At 41.2% G+C, this 27,744-nt stretch overlaps 1 protein-coding gene across 1 annotated transcript; it reads right to left on the bottom strand.

The window, feature by feature from the left end:
- LOC308385094 (four and a half LIM domains protein 3-like) lies at positions 1-26,338 on the bottom strand. The gene is made up of 6 exons (XM_080863842.1): positions 26,159-26,338; positions 10,708-10,891; positions 6,521-6,695; positions 5,493-5,662; positions 3,324-3,510; positions 1-575 (listed from the first exon to the last, which is right to left on the bottom strand). The coding sequence occupies exons 2-6, from the start codon at positions 10,861-10,863 to the stop codon at positions 424-426; spliced, it is 840 nt and encodes a 279-aa protein (XP_080719968.1). The 5' UTR covers positions 10,864-10,891; positions 26,159-26,338; the 3' UTR covers positions 1-423.
- Between the last annotated feature and the right edge of the window lie 1,406 nt (positions 26,339-27,744).

The following is a 27,744-nucleotide window of genomic DNA, read 5'->3' as shown; positions in this document are numbered from 1 at the left end:
TCCACTGTTTATTTAATGACATCTTATTGCATGTACAGCAGTAAAACTTTTTTATAAGCTGAAAAGAAAAGGTGTTAACATAGTGAGAGACTGACTGCTTAAAAAAGAATCAGTAAAAAAGTAGGAACAATTTTGCCAAGCACGGGACATTAATTTAGATGTTTACATAGATCTTTTGCATATTTTCAATTCTTTAATGTGCAAAACAGAAACATTTAGAAAAAAACAGTAAGTAATACACGAGACTTTCTGCATCTAAACATACACATCCGTGTGCTAAGAGCTGGTTTCAGTTGTAAAAACTGAGCTTTGGTCCAGCTTTAGGCTGAGTGATGGTTGAAACTGCATGTGCAAAGCTGAGGGTTAGAAGTTTTCTTCTGCTGGAGGCTGCAGACTTTGATATTTCGCCGTGGCCTTGCAGGGTCAGTCTTCGTTGTTGCAGTCTGTGCACAGAATCAGATCTCGGTCTGGGAAAAAGCCAGAGCCCACCAGCGACACGGAGCAACGCGAGCACTTGAAGCACGGCTGGTGCCACTGCCGCTCCTGAAAAGAAACGTACTTCCCATCTCCAAACCCTGCAAATACAAACACGCAGCACATGAGCAACCAATGAAAGGATTTTTTTTCTTTCATTCGGGGTGGAAAGCAGGCTTTCATAACAGCCTCGTAAAACTGCGGAAATAACGTTCGTGAATTCGTGATAACATCAGCAGCTGGCAGCTACAAGGAAAGCACTGCCAGCTCTGTGTGCCCTCAAGTATTGCAGCTTATAGCTGCGGTCAAGAGCATTTAATTGAAATCCTCATTTATCTCTGGCATCTTAGTTAATGATGGAAAAAGATAAAGTTCATAATGAGTCTTCTTGTACTTTGTTTCCACCATGTGTAGATCTTTTGTTTTGTTTTTTTTTAGCTTTGTGGTTGTCTCTAAAATTATTTTTAAATGTGTGTTTTGAGAAAATGAAGACGCTTCAGTCAGTAGCTTGTTTTTGGATTGCTTGTGTACATTATCCATAACCAAGGTTAAATTAAGAGGCAAGCTCCCGAGCTGGAAAAATTAAGCCGAGGCCAAAAAAACATGCAGTTCCCCTAGTGGCCACTTGGGGCTGACTCCTAAAGTGAGTCAGTCCTCACAGACTCCCCTGTGCCAAGAGACCAGTCAGTGACCTCCCTTAGCAACCACAACAACCTAGCGACTTTTCATCTTCAACTTTTAGTTTGAAGGTGGAAAGTCTCCATTTCCATTTTAGTTTGAAAGTATCTGCAGACAAGTCAGCATCTACCATGCAAGCTACTGGTGATGGCAGTTTTTCCATCACTCTCTTTTCATTGATTTAACCTAGCAACCAACCACTCACAAAAAGGTTGGGAAATATATATTTTCCCTAACAACCCAAGGTTGCTAGGGGGTCACAAACGAGCCTTTAGGTCAATGTGAGGCCTTTTGAATACAGCTTCATTTACTAATGTAAGGCTTCAAAATACCACATCTCAAACCAGTGGGTGACGTCACAACAGCTTTGCTACATCTCTTAAATACAGTCAATGAGTTGACTCATACTGCAGAGAACTAGCACCTAAATCTGCAGCTTTTTAATTAGATTTACCAAGCTTTATGATAAGTTTCAGTTAATATTTTGCTTTCTGGCCATAATTTTATAGACAACTCAAAGACTCATTAAATTTTGTGTCATAATTTTTTGCATTTTGATCTCAACCAATGTGCTCGGACAGCACAGGAATTCTGGAAAATTTTGGCATCATTGGTGGAGATGGTGTTTGAAGAAATAGGCATTTATGTGTTTAGTATATACAGACTCCTGCACACATGGAGCAAAGCATGAGCTGGCCTAGCTAGAAAACATAATGCTGCAATTAACTGAGAAATATTTCCCTTATGAATTAGTAGTGGCCAACAGCAGAGCTAAAGGAAATGACTGTTTACATTAATCATGAGAAAACAAAATAAATCAGATGTGTGTGTGATGCTCTTTAGTGTTTGCTAACTGTCTGGACACTTTTCTTTATTTCTTCTTTATATACAGTTCTAGTGGTGGAAGCCCATATTATAGATGGTCAAAGTTTCAAATAATGGGATCATCTGGCAACCTCTTGTTGCTAGAGGAAAAATGAATGTGCCATGTACTCGCTGAGTGTGATGCAAGCTTTTCACCTTCACATTAACTGGTGTGATTTACAAGTGAAACCAATTCATGTCAGAAGGTGCAGCTTTTACTAAGAAAATGATTGCTCCATATTTCCAGTGACCAAAGAAATCCCAAAGAAATTTTTGTTGCAGCATTCTCTTTATGTCCACTTTCACCTGCTAGCAACTTCCAGCAACTACTTGCCAATCACTGTTTTCCATGGTCACCTGTGGCTGAGAGCGGGCTGCTCTTTAGGCCTGAGTGATTATGGCTCAGTTTATGTGAATGTAATCCCTGTGAGCCAAACGTTCAGGCTTCAGACTGCTCTAAGCGCCAAGTTTTGCACAGTTTATCTACTCTTGGCTCTGTATGATGTCACAGAGAGAGGATGCTACTAATGTGGTGATTTTAGGCACACGGGTTACACACTGGATGAAAGGGAGAGGAGTTAAAAAGCTTTTGCTAGACAGAGGCCAAAAGGCCTCAGCACAGAATAAACGAGGACTACTTTAGAAGATCAATCATGCAAAGCTACTCCAGTAGAGTCCAAGAATAAACACATGGAGCTCAAAATGAGCATCATAAGAATGCTATGTGATCAAATCTTGGTGGAACTGGCCAAGAAAATCAGTTTCTGAAGATTAAAGTAAATAAAATCATGTTTTTACTGGTGTTTATAGTACAATTTTATCATTTATATCCATCACAAGTGTTTACAGCATTTAGTTTACTCCGCAATGGCAGCATTCCCGTTCCAGTGGAGCATCCAGCCTTAGATCAGCATCTCTGCTGAAGGTTCACTCTCCAATCCACAGCTATATCCAATGTGTTTAAATCATTTCTAATGGAAACTGGACTTTTTTTCTGCTGCTGTCTGACATTAAAAGCATTCACTGTGAATTAATTTGTTTGAATAACAGGGAGAATCCACACAGAGGACACAGAGAGGCTCAGAATTTAAGCCCTGAGTCACCAGACCTGCTGAAACCTGTTTGCTAAAGATAACTGTTTAGGCCTTTATTGACAGAAGATCATGAAGACACACGAAAAACAGATAAAGGAGAGGCGCACGGTATCTCCGACCTGAAAGAAATGAAACCAGGAGCACTGCATGCACATCGTTTCGCAAGTCCCCAACTCGTTGTGTAAGCTCTGGGGGAATGCACTTATTACTAACCTGTGATGGCCGTGTTGCAGCCGGTGCACTTTTTAGCATACAGGTTACTGAAACACTTGACGCAGTACGGACTCTCCCCCTGCGAGGTGAAGGGTTGGCCAGCTAGCGGCGTTTTGCAGCCCGTGCACAAAAAGCACTCTTTATGCCACACCTCGTCCTTGTAGGTCACCCCTCCTTTAGTCAGAGCCTGAGAGACACAAACTGGGTCAGTAAGACATGTAACACATTAAAATCCTGCTTCTAAAGCTCCTGATCCTGCCACACATTTGGCACATAGCTCAGGACTTTTTCTGTGGGCTTTGTTTTTAATTGGGTTTATGCTTCTTTTAAGATTACATACAGGTGGAATTTCAACAATACATCTCAGTTTTTCCACATTCAGCCCATTTAATGTTATTACAAAGAAATGCTTCTACAGTAAATGAAAGAAACCCATCAGCGTGCATCACTGGGTGCTGTTGTATTATGGCACGTCAGAGGTAATGTCTTTGTCGGTAAATGGGCTGTAAAATTTAGCGTAATTAAGACCTCTGATTGGGAACAAATGAGTCTGGACCACCACTTAAGAACAGATCAAGATGTTATTCCTTCTTAACTTCCAACTGTGTGACGCAAAATACAATAAAAAGTCCAAAATTTTGGCTTCCTTCTTTTTATACTCTGCAAAATCGTCCAGTGGCCGGGTTTGGACTCTTTGCCAGACCGATTGTGGCCCTCAGGCCACACAGTTGTGAGAAACTGTATGGCCTGGAGAAACATTTAGAGAAAATCCAAAATAAATCAAACTTGTGTACCGATTCTTGTTTTTTAAAGTCATTAAAGCTGTACAATCATTCCATCCTGGAAAAAGATCAGTTCAAAGAAATAATTCAAAAGCCCAAAATTACCATGATATTCATGCCCACGATGGGTGGATGTAAACCACTGACTTCACTGTAACAAGCTAGATTTAGATTAGCTGTATTGTGTACACATATGTGCATTTATCTGTTCAATTCAATCTAAGCGAACTTGTTTAACAAACTTGTTCACACTACATACATTTTTCAGGATAAGCAATCACTTCTTTGCGCTTTCATGGTCGCATCGTGTGTTGCTGACAACGTATTTTTGAGTTATGACTTTCTAGTTTTGTTTATTTGAATATTTTCTTATGTTCCTTTGTTTGCATGCATGCATTCTGTCTATAAGCACAATAGCAGAAAAAGCTTTGAATGAATTCTCATAAAACTTTGTAGAGGTGTAGAGTGGGATCCTGTTAACAATCCATTAAAATCTGACAGACATTCACTGAGGTCTTCAAGGTCAACTTAATGATTTATTGGTCAACAAAAAAAGCATTGCATAGAAACTGTGATTCTTACGAGTGTGCTGTATAAAGTGAAAATATAGAAAGGACTGCATAAAGATTTAAACTATCATATATTTGACCTCTGATCTCTATTGATAGATCTGCTGTACAGCGCTACATACAGCCTTTTAAACTATGCATCTTACTTTCCCTTTTTCTTAGTTCCTGGTTATAGTTTTTGTTTTCTTCGTGTATTTTTTCCTTTTCAGTCTCATTCTCTGTTTTAGAGTTTAGTTTCATCCTAATTTGTCAGTACCCCTGTATTAGGTTCATTTCTGTCTGTGTTTCCGTTATCACGTTTCACTTCCTGCTTTATTTTGATGGTCGTTTGTTTGTTTCCTTGTGTTACTTTTACCCGTCTTCATCTCGTTTCTGCAAACACCTACGCCTGTGTTAGTTTGTCCCAGCTGACTCCACTTCCCACATTACCGTGTGTGATTAAGTAGCTTAAGGCTGCCTGTGTTTACTTGTTGTGTTGTACTGTGTGCTTCCTGCTGTCTCGTATTCTCCTGTTTTGCATTTTGGACTCTATGTGCTTTCCCTTATGTTGTTTATTTTGTATGATCCACCTTCTTTGGGTTCATTCCAGATAACCTTTTGACATCAGGTGCTCTGTAAACACGTTGTGTAGTGGTTGTGTAGCGTTGATTACTCAGGAAGCTGGATCATCTAGATTTTTTGTGGTAGATTATACATTTTAGGAGTTTAAATTGTCAGGAAGAGAGAAAAAAATGTAATTTTGGACTCTGTAGTGATATAGTTTGGTGTATTCTGGTATTTTCCAAAGGAAAGTTTTAACGATAAGATTATTTTTGCACCTTTTTGCAGTGGCTGCACTGAGGAGCAAACCTGCCCTCGTAGCAGGGCACGCAGTAGTAGTTGTTTTTGTCTGGGATGAAGGCCTCTGTACCGATGGGCTTCTCACAGCCGTGACACGCGAAACAGTCCTCGTGCCACGTGGAGCCGTCGTACTCCAGCATCCTCGATCCTGTAAGAGAGAAAAAAAAAAATCAACGCCGAAAGCAAAAAACTTTTGATCGTTTGTTGTTGTTTTTCCATGTGTAACTCTTGGCTCCTCTTTGATCTCTGCTGTAAATACAAACTGGAATGAAATCTGATAACATTCATACGAAGTCTGTGAAAACCAAAAGTGGTGATTCGGTGTGATGGCTGAACCTCTTTTGGCACTGGTAAATTGCTGCAGCTCCAGTGCATCAAAACAGCGTGATAAGCAGTAACGTAGCCGCTGCGTACATGTCCCCGGCCTTCTAGCACAGTTTTACCCATTTTGTAAGCGCCCTTTAGTTCAGAATCACTCACCACTGAGGTTTAGAGAAGCTGGCAGCCAGTCATGCTTATGCTTATGAAACTGGACATCAGATCCTTTAATCACTGAGCTTGTTTTACAACTTTTGGGACCTGAAAGGCAGCCCAAAAGCATGACGGTGTTTTGAACATGAACTTGGCTGCACATGTAAGAAATGGGGTAAGAGGGCAGGCACACCAGTCTGATCAGAAACTAAAGAAGAGAACTGGTGTAACATCCACAACCCACAAGCCCGTGTAATTTTCAGTCATCTGACACCGATACTTTGCGTGTTTTCTTCACAGCGGCAGGAACTCTGCTGGGAGGATTTCAGCAGAGCGAGGAAACAATCACGCTGTCACATCTAAGCTGTCACCCTCCCTGATAACTACTGCAAAGAGAGGGTGTGAACTTTCCGGTATCGGCTCTGAAAGGCAGTGAACGTTCGAGTTTGAGCGATTTGTTGCAGAGGAGGCGGCTTATGAACATGGTTCAGTGGAAAGGAAAAAAAGTGATACAGCCTGTCTACATTGTCTCTACCTGGCATGACTGTCTTGTCGCAGGCCACACACTTGGAGGAAAATTCATTGCGGTAACAGTCGCTGCACACCAGAGCGTCATCCTGGCTGGTGAAGGGCTCGTCTGCCAGAGAGCGGTCGCAGCGGAAGCAGCGAAAGCAATGCTCGTGGTAATGTCTGTTCTCATAGAAGAGCTCCTGAGGGAAGACGAGAGATGTGAAGCTTCAGATTAAAGCGTGTCATTGGTTAAAGAAGCTCGGGGTATCGAAAATGCCGTTTTGTTCTCTTCTGTTCTGCTCTTGTGGCACACACACATCTGCTGGTTATCTGCTTAAAAAGGCACACAATAAGAAGCTAAAATGAAACCTGATGAAGATGATGAACTGGGTTTAAACCTGCTCTTCGCCTCACCCTATGGTAGCTGGGATAGGCTGAGTTGGATAAACAGAGGTGGATGGATGAACATTTCTACTTAAAACAAGATGGTGAAAAGTTCAAATAAGTGGATACCAAAAAAAGAGTTTCAGTGATCATTTCTTATGCATGATATGGCCCTTAGCTTTCTGCAGAAAGCTTCACTTGCTTGTTCAACTGCACACAATAAACAGTATGAATTCTTCCAAAGGGAAAATTGTTGCTTTTATTGTGGCAAGAAATGCATCTGGGCATGAAATGAGCTTCCACTTTTATTTCCTGGCACATGGATGTCCCAAAAGCTCAAATTAGGTGCTGTGAGAAGCATGTCTGCAGTGTTTTTACCTTTATTGGATTACAGGGACCTGCTCTTTGTGAATGAACATGGCCAGTACCTATAGAGGCTGGATATTGTTTACCATGTTGCTTTATCTTTTATTACTGGCTGTAAAAACCATGAACATCCCTGTTCTCTCTTTCCTATTGGTTGGTTTTTGCATTTAAATCTCTGCTTGGGTTGTTTCCTGCTTATTTGTGTGCCTGTAAGTGTAAAAACCACATCCAGTACTACCTACGGTCTTGCAATATGTTGTAAATGTTTGTCTGCAGAGTCAGAACAGAATTAGGAAAAAAGACTTTTAAATATTCCGCTTTTTCTCCCAGGAATATTCTACAGAAGGAGCTGGAACTGTGAGAACTGGCCTCGACGAGGGAGTTTGAGCCCATTTTCAAGGAGTGAGAAAACACTTCTCTTCATTAATGTGACTGCTTTTGATCTTGCTCTTGTTACTGCACACAATACTGCATATGATACTGTAAATGTGTTATATTGTGTTATATTTACTGTCCAGCCCTGTTGGTCAGGTCTGTCTTGAAAGAAAAAAAGAGATTTTTCAACTTGAGATTCTTAACAACACTTTTGTCTGGATATCTACAGTGAGGTACGTGTGGACAGGGGTGGATGATTCTTAAAAATGTTACTTGATCTCGATCACAACTTTACGTCATGGGCCAGATGCATCCCACTTTGATCCTGAATTGGAAAGACCAACAAAACTCCCCTTTTATCAGAGTACAGAAGTGTTATTTATACATTTAATCCTTGATATTTGTCAATACAGTGGAACCCCGACTTACGAAATTAATTCGTTCCGAAATTAATTTGTAAGTCAAAATTTTCGTAAGTCGAAGCACCTTTTTCCATCGCCTTTTGAGTGAGGCAATGCTGACTGAAGACAAAGTTCTTGGTGGAGGAGGAGGTGGCGGAGGTTGAAGAAAGCATACGTATGCATGCATACATATGTATGTGTATATGTACATAACATTATGGAATTTAATTTTTTTTAATTTTCTATTTTATCTATTTCGTTACGCGGGCATTTTGCTGTACCATGGGCAGAAATATTGCCGTTAAGTGCCTTCGTAACTTGAATTTTTCGTTAAATGGGGTCTTCGTAAGCCAGGGTTCCACTGTATAAGGAAAAGAAGTTCAATTTTAACAGTACATCTCAGTGTTTCTACACCATAACAAAATGCTGTGGTAGTTATCAAAAGAAATCTGTCACTCTGACTCTTAAATTGTAAGAAATAAATGTGTAAAGCTCTAAAACTTATGAAAATACTGTTAAAAGTCTCAAATTTGCTCTTTTCTTCACGTTTTCCACAGCTGTGAAGTGAGGCCCGATTGGAGCCTTTGCCGAGCCGATTCTGGTCCCCAGGCCTTACGTTTGACACCTCTGCATTATGTTATCATTGCATGCATATTTGATTAAATGCTGAGGAGTAATTATTCTTTTAAACTGTGGATGGACAGATGAAAGATGCCTCACTATAGCCAAGAGAGCGCAAAACATACTTTTATGGAGGTATGAGTCATTTTGTCTTGGTTACAACTATCTGTGCTAAACTATTTACTGTTTAATGCAAGTGACACAGTGTATTTCTGCACTCTTTTATAGATGTAAGTGTGCAGCAGCAGCTAAGTTGAAAATAATTGTACTTCTTGAGCCTGTCTGGACATACAGTAGTCCCGCTTCACTGTTTGATTCAAAAGCAGGGAACTAAAACAATGTAGGCTACAAGTTTAGACTTGATTTGTTTTTGTTTCTTATAAAAAGACAAGAGATCATGTGCCCACAGCGCCCCGCTGTCTCCAAACAGAAGAGTTAACAGAGGCGTTCCCCCTTTCTTCATCATTATTTTCTTAAAAATCAGAATAACTCACTTTGTATTTTCTCTCCGTAACAGCTGCTTGTGTTCCAGTTCACATGCAGTTCACGCGAGCTCTGTGATAAATGGCTCCATTGAACGGTGGGTGAAAAACGTATTTTTGAGGCATGGGGTTTCACAGCAGGGAACGGGATGAGCGATGCGTGCTGTTACGTGTTGTGCAGCCAAAGCAAGCAGGACTGTAATTTACTGCGCTCCCTCACAGGGAGTCCATAACTCACAGGACACTGGTGGCCTGGTGGCGTCTGTGGGTGTTTCCTTCAGGACAGTGTTTTTAATTTTCACTCAGCTAAAGCTTTTGGACAACTTAAAGGGGATTACTGACAATTTGGTGGTCTGTAACTAGAGTTATGTTTTCCAGGCACAGCAGCTGGAAAAATTATTGTAAAGGACTCCGACTTGCACAATTTTTATTGGACGAAGAAACATTTGCTTAAGTAAAAGCGGCAACGCTACAGTGTAAAAACTACTTTTACTGGATAGTATGACAGTTTTTTCACATATATAAATTGTTTTATTTACGTACATATTCAGGTTTTATGTGCATCTTAATTATGACAGAGCAGATTGAAAATAGTAGATCAAATGCTTGATTTATTAGAGCGACATTACATCGTTATAGTTTACCATCTAGACTCCATCACTTCCCACAAACCTGATGCACAGTAAACTGAGGAGTTATGACTCCTCCACCACCCAAACGTCTGCCTGCCGGCTCCAGGGAGATGTTTGCTTATCATTTCCCACAAGTATGTTACACTGTAAATTGGGGAGTGATGAGTGATGGAGCCTAGGGGTGGATGGTGGGGGTGGTGAGGGGGTTGAAACAGCAGGGAGTGATGGAGGGATAGACCAAACTGGGAGCATACAGAGCAGGTTGAGTTGCTTTTCTTAACTTTTGATGTGAATCTCTTGTTCACATCCCCAAGGTGCTCTATTGGATTGAGATCTGGTGAACTCTGGTAAATTCATTTTCATGTTCATGGAATCAGTTTCAGGTGATTTGAACTTCAGGAAGCAACCATCAGATGGAATGGGCATTGGCCTTTAAATGATGTCACAGCCTACCTGAAGTAGTGTAACGGGGAAAAAATATTCCTAACAAAAGAAAATATACCTAACAAAAGCTCAGCAAGAAACATAGTTGTTACTGGATGTAACTTCGGTTCTATGAGTATGTGCATAGACCCTGAAACTCTGCAATTTCAGCAGACTTATAAATTCTTTCCAATCCACACCGTGTGACATAGATCCAATAAAGTTTGGACAAAGATGCACAGCTATAACTCCTGTTTCTTTTTTCTTCAGATAGTCTTCCTCCAGGACTCCAAGAAACTGTGATGGGAGTTTAACAGACTAAATAACCAATCCATTTAGTTAGCTGCAGCTCTGCCTTTTAAAATACTCTCATATTTTCCATTTAAAAGCCTAATGCTCCATCTAAGTAAAGTCAGGCAGTATAAAAGTCCTTCTAAATTATGTCTGATGGTAACTTGCAGTTAAAATAACAGTACAAGGTTGAGCAGATATACTTAAATCTTTCAACAGTGTATAATGCGAGCTCACCTTTGCATTGTGTCCAATTATTTCTTTGCATTCCTGGCAGGTGTTGGCGTACAGGCGGTCGTAGCAGGGGATGCAGTGGGGATTGTCCTCCGCCAGGATGTACTTGCGTCCATACAAGGACTCGTTGCAGTTTTTACAGTCGAACCGATCACTCATGATGATGCCTCTTCCTTAAGCCGACCTCCTGCAAAAAAACGAAACAAAAAACAGATGATTCACAGACGCAGTTTAGGATTCAATATCAGCAAGAATGCAGCACAGGAAGGAGGAGGAGAAGTGAGATTAGGAAGCCACAGAGAGAAAGCAGGAAGAAGGTTTTAATTTTTTTATATACAGTGAGGAAATAAAGGCCAACAGGAGAGAGCTAATCTACTGAAAAATGTTAGACTGCAGTCTGAGGTTAAACATTACTCAGGAACCTCTCCGTGCTTCAGCTGCTATAAGCACAGAATGGGCTGAATAAGCACACAGTTAATGTTGATATATTGTAACTCACTGCCGTAATGATATACAAGCTTCTCCCGTTTCATCATTACTCACAGAGAGTAAAAGCTCACTCCCAACTCGCTCCTGCATGAAACCCCCTGTGGCGTTTTTGGCGTTGACAAAAGAGGGACTAAACAATATTAATTGTTGGGAGGCGAACTGACACGACATTCTCAGTTTCAAAGGCTCTCAAGCCCTTTTTTTTTAAATCTGCGTTTGAACTGTGTGTCAAGGGCCACACAGCTCATTTGTCCGGTCTGTTTCTTCTGTCAACAGCTTCCTCATGAACACTGTTTTTCTGCAGACTCGGACACGCAACATCTATCGCAAGAAACTAGGAAAATACACACAAGGCAGAAAAGAATGAGTGACAAGACACTGGCAAACTGCAAAGCTCTATGTTTGGCTCTTTAGTGAACCATGAAAACTGTGGGGTTTGCAGCACTCCTGCAATAAATCTGATCTTTTTACAAGCTTTAATCATCATTGGAAAATGTGACACGTCTCATGTTAAAAATATACCTGGCACTTCTATAAATCAGCAAGAACTTTAGTATATTTAATAAAGTCGTGCAAAACTTTGCATTCAGCGTGAATATTCCTCAGTTGCAAGCCTTTGAAGAGGTTGAAATTTTACCGTTTTTAGTTTGTGTTACATTTGAGCCCTCCTAACTTCATAAGCACAGGAGCCGCATGAAGCTTTCAAAGTTTCCAAAGTTAAATTTGAGGGTCTGTAACATGATAAATGCTCACAGTATGAAGGTAAGGTCCTACCTGGCTTTATCTAATAGACCAAAATTGTTGTAATTTTGAAAAAACTGGCTTATTCGGAGGGCTCAGTTCAGGATTTTTGTTCAGATTAGATGGATTTTGTGTGGAATGAGCCTCTAACTTCAACTCCAACTTTAAAGCTGTGCTCAGCCGGCTTTTCTGAGCTCTGCATCAGTCCCTAAATGATGAACTTACATTCACCGTTTGCTGAATCTACAAATGACTAGAGTGGCAGGTCGTAGTGCAGAGGAAGAACAGGTGGAAATAAGGCCGGGCACACAGACATCCCGCTGTCATTACTGAGCACACAGACAGGCATTAGGAGGGCATGTGACCCTTATTTTCTGCAGCAGCAAAAGGAAATGAGTGAGGAAATGAAGTGCGGGAGGCTTAAATATCCTCTTGAAAACATTTAAGACAGGACAGACGTGGGCTTGAAAAGATATATGCGGTGTGAATGAGGATCACAGATAAGAAAAGGTCTCCAGTTTGGGGATATGGTCGTGTTCAGGATCACTGCACGTAAAAAAAAAAAACACTTAAAGAGGCCTAACCTATTTTGGGCGAAGAGTGGCTTTGACATGTTTCTGTAAAGTCGGAAAGGTTCAACACAGTGCAGCTGAGAGACTTTCAAATCTCCCCGAGGGATCAAGGAATGAGCCAAGCCCCCCTCTTCCTCTCTTCATCACCGACTCGGACGTAACGATGAGAAGACCCAGAGCTCACGCGAACTAAAGAAGGCCGCTCGCAAGTGTTTTTAGTGTTCGGCTGGCATGAACTAAGTGTTGTTCTGAAGCTTTTTGCTTCACGCTCTGTAACCTCCAAGTATTTGCATCTGGTCTGTTAAGGAGTGATGGTGGAAGTGCAGTTTACATTCCTCGTGTCCAGCGCTATCAAACATTTTGTTTCAAATAACCAGCGATGCAGTAATTTCAGATAAACATGAAAAGAATAAACACTGTCTGCTCTCGGTCATGGTCGGCAAAGATGCCAGAAGCAGAAACTCCCGCTCCTCCAGGACATTTTCTCCAGGAGGGGAACGTGGAGGACCCCCTCCCTCCTCGCAGATAACAGCGCCGCTTCCTCTTAAAGGCCACCAAGCCGGGTCAACAAAACATGGAGGAAAAGCAAACTGATAAAAAAAAAACCATTACATCCCAACGTCTGGCTTCTGTCACATTTCTGTCTGGATGGAGAAATCAGCTCAACTTCCCTCCTAAATCGTCTAAAGAGGCTTTAGTTTCTATTCTCGTCCGTTCGTGTCTGCACTGAATGCAGTGATAGAACAATAGCTTTCCTTCCGGACATAGTCTCCGCATTTTAGCGCTTCATGTTTCTCTTCCTGGACCACAACATCTGTGAACACATTTGTAGTCTCCAGCTGTTGTCTTTCATCAAATTCTCCTGTAGGCTTCCAGTCGGGAATTCTAATGGAACCGGTGTTCAAATGCATCACTGCTGAAACAAGATTTCATGGCTCCTGTAGGACAGTACAACTCTCAAGCTGTATTGTCATCTATACAATAGAAAACAGGGTGAGACAGGCTGTGAATGCACGTGGGACCAGCAGGATTAGTTCAGCTTAGTGGGAGCATGTGCAAATAAAGTTTAGAACATGCCTAAAGCTAACCTGTTAAGGCATATCTCCTTACTAAGAGAAATGTCAAACACCATCAAACGTGGATTAAACAAGCTATGAATACAGAATGAGACAAACATGTTTTGCCTTGCTTCCATTTCACAATATTTAAAGCCTCACTCACACAGGCTTAGAGACGTCCAGTAACTGCTAAGTGACTCAAATTCACATTTTCATGCATTACGTGGTCAGTGTGGAACTACTCATCTTTCCCTAGCAACTAGTGGTTGCCGGGGCATCACAACCGGTCTCTTTAGTGAATGTATTATCTTTCTGTTCCAGATCCACACACAAACATGAGAGTGGCACAGAATAATTTGGAGTGACTGGAGTGACCCACAGTGAAGCCTCAACCTGAATGTTTTCACCATCACCATCGCCGCCTTGGTATCATAAGGCCAGATGTGATGAGCCAGAGGCAGACCTGACTGGAAACTCACAGTCTTGTCAGTCACATGGGGTGCCACTCTAATGATGATAAGATATAAAATTAATTTTGCAATGTGTCCTGAAACTAGAAACTGAGCCTGTAAAGTCATTATGAAGGTGTTCACTGAGGTCACAGATCAAAGGGGCAGAGGGTGTAGACTTCTATAGAAATGCAAGATTTTTAGCAACTACAGGAGATGCTCATCATCATGGCTGCATACATATTTAGGGTGATAGTGGCTCAAAGAGTTGGCAGTTTGTCTTGTAATCGGAAGGTTGCCGGTTCGAGCCCTGGCTTGGACAGTCTCGGTCGTTGTGTCCTTGGGCAAGACACTTCACCTACCGCCTACTGGTGATGGCCAGAGGGGCCAATGGCGCGATATGGCAGCCTCGCTTCTGTCAGTCTGCCCCAGGGCAGCTGTGGCTACAACTGTAGCTGCCTCCACCAGTGTGTGAGAGTGAATGAATAGTGGAATTGTACAGCGCTATGAGGGCCCCGAAAAGCGCTATATAAATGCACTCCATTATATTTATGTGTCCAGAAAAGAAGCAAAAACCAGTGAAATAAAAACAGCAGATAATGGGAATAAGTTTTTACAAAATGCAAAAGATGGCTGGTACCATCATCTCAGCAAAAGCAAAGAAAAATGCAGAGGATTATAACTGCAAACCAAGACTGAATTCAGTGTTCGAGTGCATTTTGCATCAGGCATAAATGCAAAGCAACACCACCAAGTTTAATTTTCTTTAATTTCAGTCTCCAATAACGCTGCAGAGCTGAAGAGCTGAGTAGCGCCATTATCAGCAACATTACAGAGTCAGTGCTTTGAGATTTGGACTTCTTATCGTTTTAGTCCATTCACCCATCCATTTTTTCCCACTTACCCAATTCAAAGTGGGATGGAGCCCATCCCAGTGGTCATAAGGCAAGAGGCGGACTACACCCTGGACAGGTCGCCACTCTAGAGATAGAGAAGCATTCACGCTCACATTCAGACCTGCAGCCAATTTAGAATTAACCTGCATGTCTTGGTTTCCATGGCAGGAAGCTGGAGTACCCGGAGAGAACCGATCTAAACACCACACAGAAAGGCTCCAGCCTGGACCTTCCTGCTATGAGGCACCAGAGCTGACCAACATACCAAGTGACCAAATCACTAGTCTAATGCAAATAAGTGTATATTAAGTACACCTTATATGTCATATATAAATAGAACGAGAAGCCAAGTAAAGAAAAGTAAACCCACAAAGTAAAACCTGGAGGGTTTTTTTTCTGTGTAACTTTTGATTTCTTAAGAGGCGGATTTTGATTTACACAGATAACATTTTCCATGCCTGAAGGAGAGCCCATGAACTGGAATGCCGCCTTCACAAGGCTTTTTAAAAAGGGATTCAACGTCATCAAACGGAAGCTGTGGGCGCGCAGACCTTTCCCTTCTTTTGTGAACTGCAGAGACTTGTCTCTTGCCTTTGCACAGATATACACATACTTTATCTTTCTTTCTTTTTTTTTACCTCGTTTACTGAACACAAAATTGACACAAAATTGACACAAAATGACAAATTAACTATATAAAATGAAAGCAGGTAGATATCTCATAAGGAGTGATGTCAAACCATTTTGAATGAGGTGTGAGACAAGATTCCTCTGAACGCCTCCAGAAACGCCATGCTTATGTAGCAATAACCAATCAGACAAGAATGACTTTATCTGCATACCATCCAGACAGGCTGACACACTCAGCTGTCTGAAACACCAACTGACTTCGTAGTAATTACCTTGTTTAAGAGGTAATCAATTTACAGGTGTCCTCTGCAACCGCACCCGGGAATTCATGTCACGCTGTTCTCTTCATGACACATTAAACCAAACAGTCATCCATCCTGTCTGAGTACTCTAACTCACACTCAAGTAGCACATCTGCTTAAACCATTTAAACCCACAATTCACCTCGGTGATTGCACATGTTGAATTTTTCGCTGATACGCCGTCTGCCCTGGAGAGAGATTTACCGGGCTCGCGGCTCGCGGCACTTTGTAGAGGATCAGCCGCCTGTCTAAAGTCCCTTCATGGCTTGCTTCTGTCGTTTTACTCCTCAGCAATGTGACGGTTTCTTGCGACAGGAGCCAGGAAATCTGCTCGTCTGGTTGTTAGTGTTTACTTTCCCTGCGGAGGAATTTAGACTTATGTCTGGGGTTCTCAAACCAGATTATTCCATGATGAAAACCACTGTCACATGCAATAAAATCAAGCAAAGCATATATGAGGAACGTGTTAAATCTGTCACAGGCACAAAAATATTAAGTCATGCCATATAAAAGAGGCTCAGAGCCTTTTTTGGGTATTTTTCCCCTCAGCCACCTGAAACTCACCGGCACACCCTCCAGTGTGTCTAAAGAAGGATGTTTTTAATGTGTTTTATTTTAAATTACAGTCGCCGCTTTCTCCACATTTGAAAACAGAGCCTCTTTCAACAGTTCAAACTGGTAAGCAGCTAAGAAAACAGGCAATTTTTTTTTAAATTAGTGGCTCCAGAGATGACGATGATGGTCGAGAAACTGTTCCAGACTAAAATGCGCATAAAATTTTTAACCTTTTAATAGCCAACAGTTTGCCAGCGTTTAGGTTCTGTTTTAGTCACACACTAAACAAGCACAGTTTCAGAAACTGGAAGAATATTTCCCTTCAAATCAAGGCTCATACATAAACCTCTTTAGGCTGTGCCAAACAGACAAAAGGTCTTTAAAAAAAGCTAAAGAGTATGACCCGGGTGCCTTTTCCTCTAGCACCAAAATAATGTTGACCTTTGAGTTTGGTTTAACATTAGGGTGACAGTGTTTGTCTGCTGGACAATTCAACAAACTGACCCTGCCATGGTCCCTGTTATATTTGTGTATCTTTTCTTTCCTATCTGAGTTATAATGTTTAGTGCTAGGCTGTACTCACACTCGACTGCCTCACCCAGCTGCACTGCAACAACCCAAAAACACTTCCGCTCACCGCAGAATCTTAACATTAAAAAGTCGTTTTGCTGAATATAAAAGATTATGCTATGATGCTTTTATGCACGCTGTCACTTGATTGGATAAGTGGGGACAAACTTTTTAGAGGCAGCCAGAGTTGAGGAAGAGTTGGAGCGATCATGCTACGTCCTGCAGACTGTGCCCAAGTCCAGCTGAACAATGCTCGTGTCCAGTTATTGAAGCAGGCAATGGAGTGGTAAATGGTAAATGGGCTGGTATTCTTACATAGCGCTCAAAAGCTACAAGCCTCATTCACTCAGTCACACACACACATTAATGCGAGCCTTTTTTCTATCCCCAAGCATTTTGTCTGTCAGTCGCAGAAACACTCACATGGATGCACTGGGGGAACTTGGGGTTCAGTGTCTTGCCTAAGGGTACGTTGACATGCAGACTGTAGTAGCCAGGGAATACATCTACCAACCTTCCAATATGGATGATTCGTTGTACCTCCTGAGCCACAGCCATCCTAACGGAACAGATAATTTAACCATATTTAGATTTTAGAGGTTAAACACGCTCAAGTAGCCCAAGTGTGAGTACACTTGTACTCTTTATGACTCGGTGTTATTTACTTATTTTTCTTTTGGCTACTTCCTTTTAGTTTTCTCATGGGTCTTACTTCCTGCTTTTCTCTCTTTCCCGCCTTTGTGATCTCCTACCCCACATTCATCAGTTTCACAAGTGGTTTAACTGTGAACACTTGTGTCTCACCAGCAACTAACCATGTGAATATAGTGTATATAGTCCTGTCTCATAATCCTAAAGAAAGTTCACTAAATATATCAGGTTTGCCTTTTTTCCTCTTATAAACTTAACAATACAATAGCCTCTTTCTTCTGTATAGTAACACCCTTTAAAAATCCACAGACTATAAGAAAGTGTGTGACAAAGTTGGTTTTCAATTACCTCACCCCACTTCAGTGTTTATTCCCCCCCGAAATGGATTAGGGCGCTTTAACGGCCTGCAAAGCTCCAAACAGTCCTCATATTGTGCGACTGCTGCATTACACAACCTGGATTTGTCTGAGGTGAATGAGAATATTGACAGCACCCACAATAGAGCCCTGCAGCACGGAAACAAAGCGACACCCTTTTGGTTTCAACTATAGCCCGATAGAAAGTAAAATGAAAAAGAACAAGGCCGGTCTCTCAAGGCCGTCAGATGACTTTGCTTCCTTTCATCTCCAGTACAAAGACGCTCAATGTGGCGTGGCTTCCTGCAGATCACATGGCCAATTTCGGCTGCAGGCACACAAATCAACATGAACACACATTGTCGTTTGTGTTGGCTCTGATTAAAGAGCTCATCAGGATGAATTGCTCCTTGCTGCTGTAAACACTGATGTTATTTTGAGACACTGAGCTGGCAGATCGGTTACAGTATTTTGGTTACTTGCACATGGAAAAAAAAGAAGAAGATGAAGAAGAAGAAGAAGAAGAAGAAGAAGAAGAAGAAGAAGAAGAAGAAGAAGAAGAAGGAAAAAAGCTGCAGTTTCAGTTGTGAAATCCTTGAAAGGTCAGATTCAATATCAGCGACTCAAGGGGATTATAAACAAACTGTGACTGTGTCTTTGGTAATCGGTTAAACTCCATTAAAACGACACGATCGGTATGGATGATAAATGTCTGTCTTTCTGCAGATCATACATTTAGTTCCAGCTAAACTCTGAAGAGCTACATTTCCTGTGAGGTAAACTTTGTCTGGTTCGTTTGATTCAAACCTGTGATTTAATTAGGCATCATTAGATATTAATGCCACCCAGCCTGCGTCATTAAATCCAAAAACACGAGGAAATAAAGTTCTTTTAAAGATGTGTGTAGCTTAGTTTTCAGTCTCCAGCTGGCTGTTTGTTTATCTGTGGAAACAATGTGGGCCGCAGCTGCTACTGTCGACTCAGCTGACAAACATTTCACAGTCAAACAATTGAAAGAGTCACTACTGCAAACGTGTTTCACCCTCGGACCTGAAGGACTCGCACACAAAGGAGCGGTCCTGTCCACGTACGCAGGACGGTGCAGGCTCTGGCTCTATATTTCCCACTCTGTCATAGCCCACTCAGTGTTATGCTGCCATTCACAGTCACATAAAATCACTTGTTCATAAAGATTACTTTACCTCTCTTTGCTTTAATTCTTCAGATTTTAGTGACTCTGTTTGGTCTGTGACGGCCACACGAGTGCTTCCAGGGATTGCACTCCTTAAGAGGTGTTTGATACACATACTTATATATATTACATATATTTGTATCAAACCTTTTGTAATTATTTAGCTAAATATTGCATGATTTTAACCAGTTTAACCTTTAAAGTGCTTTATTTTATGAGCACTGTTGATTAAATTTTACTCAAAAAATTAAATTAGCCACATTTTCCACTCCGTTCCTTTAAGTTCACGCAAGCAAACTTTAACCACTGACAAGACTCTGGAAATGTTGCTGAACAGTGGAAAAATGCAGTTTAAGTTCAATTCATCAGTTTGTTTTTAGCCTTCTGCTGGTGTCTCTGGAGATTTTACAGCTGGCCAGACTAAATCAAGGGTTCTCAAAGTTTTTGTGGCCAGGGATCCCTTATAAGGTCCCCCTCAAAAGCTTAACACCAATTAAGTGTTAGCATCATCGTCTCTGTCGATTGACTCAGAGCTTTACTGCTACACAGCAAGAAAGCTTTTTTCCACCCTGAGAAGGATTTGACAACAGAATGATGTGATGTGTCACAATCGTGTCAAGCTGTCCAAAATTACTCTTTCATTCCTGTCTAAATGGGTTAACTTTGACATTTTTGTTTTTACAGAAGCTAAAGAAATGGGAACATGTGTTGTTGTTGTTTTGCATCAGGCCGCTATTAACAAAGTGCCTAAAGATATCATTTAAAACTGCAGACACACTGGTTCATCCCTTGTGTTAGGTGCCTTTTTCTGTTTGAATAATTCATCTGTCAGGGATCAGCGGTCAGATACACGGCCTGGACTTAAAACAGCCAGCGTCTAAAGAAAAAGTGTTAAAGACTTCAGAAAGAAACATATTTCTCAACAACACTTTCAAAAATACAAGAAAGTAATTGGAAGAAAAATATAAAGAAATTAGGGATGGTGCAAGACTTTTGCACTATTTAATAAAATTAAACAATTTTTATGAGTTATTCCAAATTATTTTTATGACCCAGTGGCTACAGGCTCCAGATCACTGGGGATCCACATGGACTAAATGACTCTGCGATTAAATAACTGTACATTTATGGTGTGGGGAGCACAGTGGTGCAGTGATTAGCGCTGCTGCCTCACAGCAAGAAGGTCCTGAGTTCCACCACCTGGCTGGGCCCTTTCTGTGTGGAGTTTTCATATTCTCTCCAGGTACTCTGGCTTCTTCCCACAGTCCAAAGATATGCAGTTAGTGGGGTTAGGTTAACTGGTCATTCTAAATTGCCCATAGGTGTGAAACTGAGTGCAAATGGTTGTTTAGCCGTGTGACAGGCTGGCAGCTGTCCAGGGTCTAGGATAGGCTCCAGCCTCCCCATGACCCTGACAAGGATAAGCAGAAGAGAATGGATGGATGGATGTTTCAACAGCCCCATTCATCCACCACCAAATGCCCACAAACGGCTTCACCAATCCCAGTTACATCAACCCACCTGCGCACCACCTGCTAAAGGTGCAGCTTACATTCCTTTCCCATTGCCGCATCATTTTGTTGAGGACTTGCAGTCTCACCTGTATCAAAACCTGTTCCTGATGTAGTACCTGTGAACCTCTGATATTCAGTACACGGTTAAAACAATGAATGATGAGTTGGAAGAAAGCTGAGGAATCTTCATCCTGAGAGGAAATGAATGTTTGTACCAAATGTCTTGACAATTAATTGAACAGTTTGTGAGATATTTAACTAAAACTGACTGTACAGCAGTCAGGAGATCATCAAAGAGACATTATAATTCATCCCTCAGGAAACATCAGTGTCTGTACTGAAACTGCAAACCCCCGAGCTGAGCAGTACGGCCCAAAATCGACTTAAAACATTTAAATATTACACTGAAATAAAGATGAAAGGAAAGAAAGTAGAAAGAAGGATTCAAAACAAAGATTACAATCAAGTGGACCTGTGGAGTCTCTTAAAACTAGGTTTGTTTTGGCAACGCGGTTGTTTAACTTGGAAAAAGACTGAAAAAAAAATAAACAGTAAGCTTGATCTTAAATAGTCTACAGAAGACTATAATCCAACACAAATACACGAGTAAACACTTTCCCATCAGCTGTCAGCGAGCAGAGGACATCGAGTTCAAGTCCTGGGTGTTAATGTAACAACTGTTTTCTGACAGAGTGCCGAAGCTGCTGTCTCTGTTTCATATTTACTGTTTGATTTATTTGTCCCGATGGACTGGCAGCCGGTCCACGGTCTAGCTTTTCCTTGTGCCCTCTGACAGCTGGGATAAGCTCCAGCCACGCCTGCAACTCTGAGATGGATGAGCAGTTAAAAGAAAACGGATTGGATTTATTTGTTCAGGGCTCCATCTTTGTGTTGCGGAGTAAATAAGTAGAGACAGTTATAGTCAAAAGTATTTTTTCTGTCTCACAGCCTCAAAGCTAGCTGTTTGCAGCATTGATGCATAAGTGCATGTCATACGCATCACTTAACTAAATACAGCCAGGACAGTATAAACTCAGTATACTTTCACTGTTTCCACAGGAATTAAGAAGATAAGTAGCAGCCGGTCAGATCTACATCTCAGACTCTGCAGGCCTCAGTTAGCATGTTAAAGGTTAAAGTTACAGAACAATTAGAAAAAGACTGAACAAACAGTGAGGTCATCTGTCTGACAGCTGAAGCTTGGCTCATATTTGATCGTCCTACTGCACAATGATCCTAAGCAGGAACAAAACAGAAAGGCTGAAAATGAAAAGAATTAGGAAGTTACAAAGCTCCAGTCAAAGTCCTGAACCTGATTGAAATGCTGCCACCCTCCTTTCTTCTTTTCTCTCTCCTCTCACTGCCCAACAGGTCGCAGCAGACAGCAGCCCCTCTCTGAGCCTGGTTCTGGTTGAAGCCTCTTCCTGTTAAAAGCCAGTTCTTCCTTCTCACTGTCACCAGTTCCTTTCTCACAGGTTTTGTGGCTCCTTCTCTGATATTTTAGCCTCTTTTCCTCATGATATTAACTGCCATGAGGCAACTGTTGTAGTAAACTGTTAAATACCTGTGTGGTTAAGTGGCAGAAGAATTGCTTTGAATTATACAAAAGAGAAATCAAGCAACCACTGACTAAACCAGGGGTGTCAAACATAAGGTCTAGGGACCAGAATCCACCTGTCAAAGCCTCACCCATGGCCATACTGCATCAGAGTAATAGACAAACAATTAAATGACAGTAAAAATCTTTTTTTTATTTTCTACTATCTTCCATATAAATTATTTATTTTTTTAGTTTCAAAATGATTTTTTAAAAAAGGCCATTTTCTGTGAATTAACAGATACTTTTTGCTTTATTGTACACAACGGTTTCTTATAATTTAAGCCCAAAAGAGATGTGCTCACAGATTTCTTTCTTTAATACAGCAACATTGAGACGTAATGTTAAAACTGGACTTCTTTCTCTTCTTCAGCAACTTAACGAAAAAGTTAAAAACTCTTTTACATTGACAGTCAAGGGAGCTTCACTGGTCTGGTGAAAGTGGGCTGTATGAGTTTGACACCTCTGTGCTAAACAAATGGGACAACACTGAAAAGATGCCTGATTGTGTCAGGACTCCCCAGATATCTATTTACACCTACAGCCAAGGGGCCACTCTGTCAGTGATGGGGTTGTACACATCGTGGACAAACACTGGTTTCAGCAGTGAGTGAAGCCATAGAAATGGGAGTGAACCAAGGGAAAGTGTATCTTTCACCATCTTAGAACGATTGAGCTAATCCATCCTCCAGTTCTTGGCCATTGATCAGCAAATGTGAAACTGATCTCATCGCTCACGTTGTATGTGACGGTGCTGGTTTTGATCTAGTTATGTTTTATTATTTTTTTTATTAACCTTTATTTAACCAGGAAAAGTCCCATTGAGATTAAAAACCTCTTTTGCAAGGGAGTCCTGGCCAAGAGGCGACAACACGTTGAAATTACAAAGTTACATACATATTATAAATAACAATTACATTTTAAAAACATTTTTCTCTGGCTCTCTCAATCTGGACTTAAAAGCATTTAATGAAATAAGATCTGCTATCTTCCAGTCTTTTTGCATCATGTTCCATGTGAAAGGGGCAGCATAAGTAAAAGCCCTCTTTCCCAGTTCAGTTCTGGCAAATGGAACATTGAGCAAAAAAAGATCGCTTGAACGCAGGCTGTAAGAAACAGTACTTCTCCGTGTGAGCAGATCGCAAATGTAGGTGGGCATTTGTCCAAGCAGGGCCTTATAAATAAAGATGCACCAGTGAGCAAACCTCCTGGAGGACAACGAAGGCCATCCCACTCGAGCGTACAGATCACAACAATGGGTCAAGGCCCTACAGTTTGTAATAAACCGTAAGGAGGCATGATAAACTGAGTCAATCTTATGAAGACACTGGGCGGAAGCATTCATGTACAGCAGATCACCATAATCTAAAACAGATAAAAATGTAGCATTTACAAGACGCTTTTTTGTCTCAAAAGAAAAGCAAAATTTGTTTCGAAAGAAAAATCCCAATTTTAGTTTGAGTTTTTTCACAAGATTGTCTATGTGAGGTTTAAAGGTCAGAGAATCATCAATTAAAAAGCCAAGATATTTATACGTATGCACCACTTCTATGAGGTTTCCCTCAAGAGTGGACACCAAGGGGACAGTTTGAGGAAATCTCTTCATGTTTGAAAACAACATTAGCTTTGTCTTTTCAGCATTGAGAACCAATTTCAGCTCCAGAAGTGTGTGCTGAACCACGTCAAAAGCTTTCTGCAACGATTCTATTGCCTTTTCAAAGTTTGAGCCAAAGGAATAAATAACTGTGTCATCAGCATAAAAATGCATACTAGCATTGGACACATTTTGTCCCAAATCATTTATATACATGATGAACAGCAGAGGTCCTAAAATTGAACCCTGTGGCACCCCAGTGTGAATATTCAAAAGTTCTGAGCACAGATTTTCACATTTAATGCATTGAGTCCTGTCACTCAAATAATTAGTAAACCAGGAGACAACATGTCTAGACAGCCCCAAAGGTGAAGCCTGCAGTTAGATGAGACTGAAAAAGTCACGTGGATGGGTGAGGAAATGTTCCTCCTGCTGAAAACGCTGCGTCCAGGTGAACCAAATATTTTCCAAATAATTCACGCTTTACTTGGGGTGGCTGGAGCTCAGGCGGTCATCCACTGATCGGAAGGTTGGTGGTTCAATTTCTGGCTTCCCCCCAGTCTGCATGTCAACTATCCTTGGCCATGTTGCTCTCTGATGCATCAATCGGAGTGTGAATGTGTATGAATGTTAGATACGCACTAACAGATTAGAAAAAGTGCTTGTGTGAATGAGTTAGTTATATAAAGTGCTTTGAGTTCTCAAATAGAGTAGAAAAGCGCTATATAAGAACCAGACCATTTACTTTTGGCTCTTCTTCACACACTTTCTTGTTTCTATGAATTTATGTATGAACATGTACTTAAATGTGTTTTTTTATGGAGAGATTTGTCCACTTCTTTAATGTATCTATGTGAAACACTTTAAATGTTTTTTATTATTATGACAGTGATAGCTGCCTCTTGGCTTAACCTTTTTTTTAGGAGAGCTATGCAAGAAGAATTTCCTGAAATTCCAACAAACTCATCACAAGCTGCACAACAGGACTAGGAAATGGAAAAGACAGGCATGTGTGTGAGACTGACTCACGATGACACTGACGGTCTGAACGTGTGGCAGACAGTCGTAAAAATCATCTCCTCTCTGACAGTTTTCCCTTTATTTTCTAAGTCTGGGGTTTATCTCCACTGAGCTGGAGCCAACCAACCTTCACCCAACACAAGAATTTCAGAGGAATGTGACTGTGGTCAAAACGTGGCAACACTGTGTGGTTCCACCATGAAGGGAAGGGGAAAGAAAAGAAAACAAAAAGGCATTTTTCTTCTTCTGCCCTCTGTTTTCTAAAAAAAAGACAAAGGTCAGGAATTCCATTCAGCAGGAAACAAAAACACTTTTCTTCAGGGTGAGAGCGCAATCGGAGATGATTGTTTCAATGAATGTATTAATTTGACCTAATGGATTGGAACATGGGGATGGTGTGCGGTGATGGAAACTATGAGTGCCGGAGGCAGGGGGGGCAGCTGTTTGCTCAGTCTCCAGAACAAAATCTGTAATCTGATGGAGACATGACATCACTCCAACAGAACAGGACCGAAGGGCCTCGTTAACACGAAACAGACTAGAGTGCAAAACATGTTTGTTTGTGTGGGATTTTATTGGCCAGATATTACTTTGTGTGCCTCCGGCATCTGAGCCAGTTCAGCTCTTGAGGGGGGAAGTGTTTCCTCAAGGGTCTCCTTGTTCTTTTTCTCATAAATCTGACTTCAAAAGCACTTATTCACAGTATCAGTTACTCATTTGGACCATGTTCAGGCTCCCAAACCCCCAAATAGCATCATTATTTCCTCACACTAAAAGAACTTCCTTTGGCTTCAAAGATTTGGTTTATATCGGTCCCACATAACTTTAGAGTCCACTTTCTAATAAGGCACATTTTAAAGATAACAGTGCAGCTTTAGAGTACATTGAATTATCACATTTTAATTCAACTAAGCAGTTATTCACTTTTAAACCTAATTACTAGAGTGAGTTATTACAACCTGGCAACCTGCAAGCTTCTCATTTAATTGATCAATTACTAACTATTAGTAAAGCCATGAGTGGGTCATGAAGAGAGTCTTCATAAAGAGTGGAACCTTTCATTTTAAAGCCTCAATCCACGCAGATATTTAACGATGACTAAAACATGTCAGTAACTAGTTTTGCAGCAGGCGAAGACAGGTGTTTATGCCTCCGCGGATAAAACTAGACCTCACAAAAACATTCATTTTTCACACAGTAAAGCTACCTAAAGCTGCTCCTTTACCCCCCTCCTTATGCTGTGAAGCTGTCAGTAAATGTACACGTACCGCTCTCGGCGCACCAGCAGTTTTTGGAGATGCTCACAGGAGACTCTACAGCCTCTGCAGGACCTGCAGCCTCAGCCAGCCGCTCTGCTCTGCTCTGCTGAGATGACAGATAGTTAAATCCACCGTGGACTCCAGCGAGCTGAAAGCTGACGGCTTTCCACTGACAGAAGCATCTGCGCCGTCTCTGGTGCGTAAAACCAAAGCGATTCCTCCAAAACCCCGCCCCTTTCCCCCACCCACCTCTGTCCTTACACTCCCTCTTTATTTCACTTTGCGGGGAGCTGAAAGACGGTAGACTCCATGTGTTTTCTGGACGTAACTGAATATTTTAAATACATGGTAGACTTTAAGGGATCCTCGGGCTAGTGCAGGGGCGTTTCCGGGATTGTTTGGGATGGCAAAAAGCGGGGAAATAAATACTGTGGAGAAAACTGGGCACGATTTTCAGGCTCATGTGCAGCAGCCCCATGTGTCCTCAAACAGGTCTACTACATGAAAAGTGATACTGCACAAGAGTTTCAGGGTTATGTATATAAAAAAGTGACGAAACGCGTTTAGACTTACGTAAAAACTACAGTCCTGTTTAATAATAAAAAAACTTTAACTTTTAATTACAAGACCCAAAGTAAAAGTACCCCTTTGGATCATAATTATTCATTACTTAGTGTTTATTTGTCACTTCAGCGTAGTTGGGGTGTTTTATTTCTTTATACACTGCTATCTAAAATCAATAAATCAATATAATACACTAAGGGGCAGTGCCACCCTGTGCCTGCCTTTGGACACTCCCTTGCCCTGCTGATCATATAAAATACTATCTAAATATAAATTTTCCAGCAGGAACGCTTTATTGTGACTTTTATTGGATTTAATACCACAGTAAAAGTCAGAGTTGGGGCTTAATCTCAACTCTGGAAGTGATTTTCTCTTACCGAGAAGCTGAGCATCACCCCCACAGCTGTCCTCTCTCTGCACACTTTTCATCCATCAAACACAAATGAGGAGCTGAGATCAGCTTTAAAGCCTGCACACACACACACACACACACACACACACACACACACACACACACACACACACACACTTTCTCTCTGCGCTATCTTTCACCTTACAGTATTCGGTTTCTTCTGAGTTTTCTCGGTTTGATGCATTTTTTTTAATTTGTGGTTAGAAGCAAACTGCAGGGTCCTGGAATAAAAGACAGAGGAAAATCCTGGACAGCATGATATCATTTTCCCTCTCATTGACCTTCACTTTTCACAGTGGTGAGCAGGAGGTCTGGGGACGATTAGAGGGTTCAGCTGTGGCTCCATCCTGCCATTACCCATTACATCAGGATGTACACAGCATGGTATGATGAAAGCTTTTACTTATTTACTGGACCTGTTGATAGATTTCTGTGCCTCAGACATTTTGGCTTTTTATCATTCATTTAATTTGAACTGACCGAGCTAAATTAGGATGAAACTCTTAGATGCAAATATGATGCCATCTGCTGTTCAGGCTTCATAGTTACAGCATTTCAGGAGAAGTGACATTAAATTTAAAATAAATTAAGTTAAAAGCCTGGAAAATATACCTGTAAA

The sequence above is a fragment of the Rhamphochromis sp. 'chilingali' genome, assembly GCF_963969265.1.
Source record: "Rhamphochromis sp. 'chilingali' genome assembly, chromosome: 17".
Taxonomy (NCBI): domain Eukaryota; kingdom Metazoa; phylum Chordata; class Actinopteri; order Cichliformes; family Cichlidae; genus Rhamphochromis; species Rhamphochromis sp. 'chilingali'.
Note: the sequence above shows the minus strand (reverse complement) of the source record. Positions and strands in the feature narration are given on the sequence as shown.

What these genes read in the sequence shown, in the direction of transcription:
- LOC308385094 (XM_080863842.1), bottom strand. Translation starts at nt 10,863, where the DNA reads ATGAGTGATCGGTTCGACTGTAAAAACTGCAACGAGTCCTTGTATGGA. An exon ending in TAATTGGACACAATGCAAAG is followed by an intron (nt 6,696 to 10,707) that starts GTGAGCTCGCAT and finishes GTCTTCCCTCAG; the next exon opens with GAGCTCTTCTATGAGAACAG. An exon ending in CTGCAACACGGCCATCACAG is followed by an intron (nt 576 to 3,323) that starts GTTAGTAATAAG and finishes TTGTATTTGCAG; the next exon opens with GGTTTGGAGATGGGAAGTAC.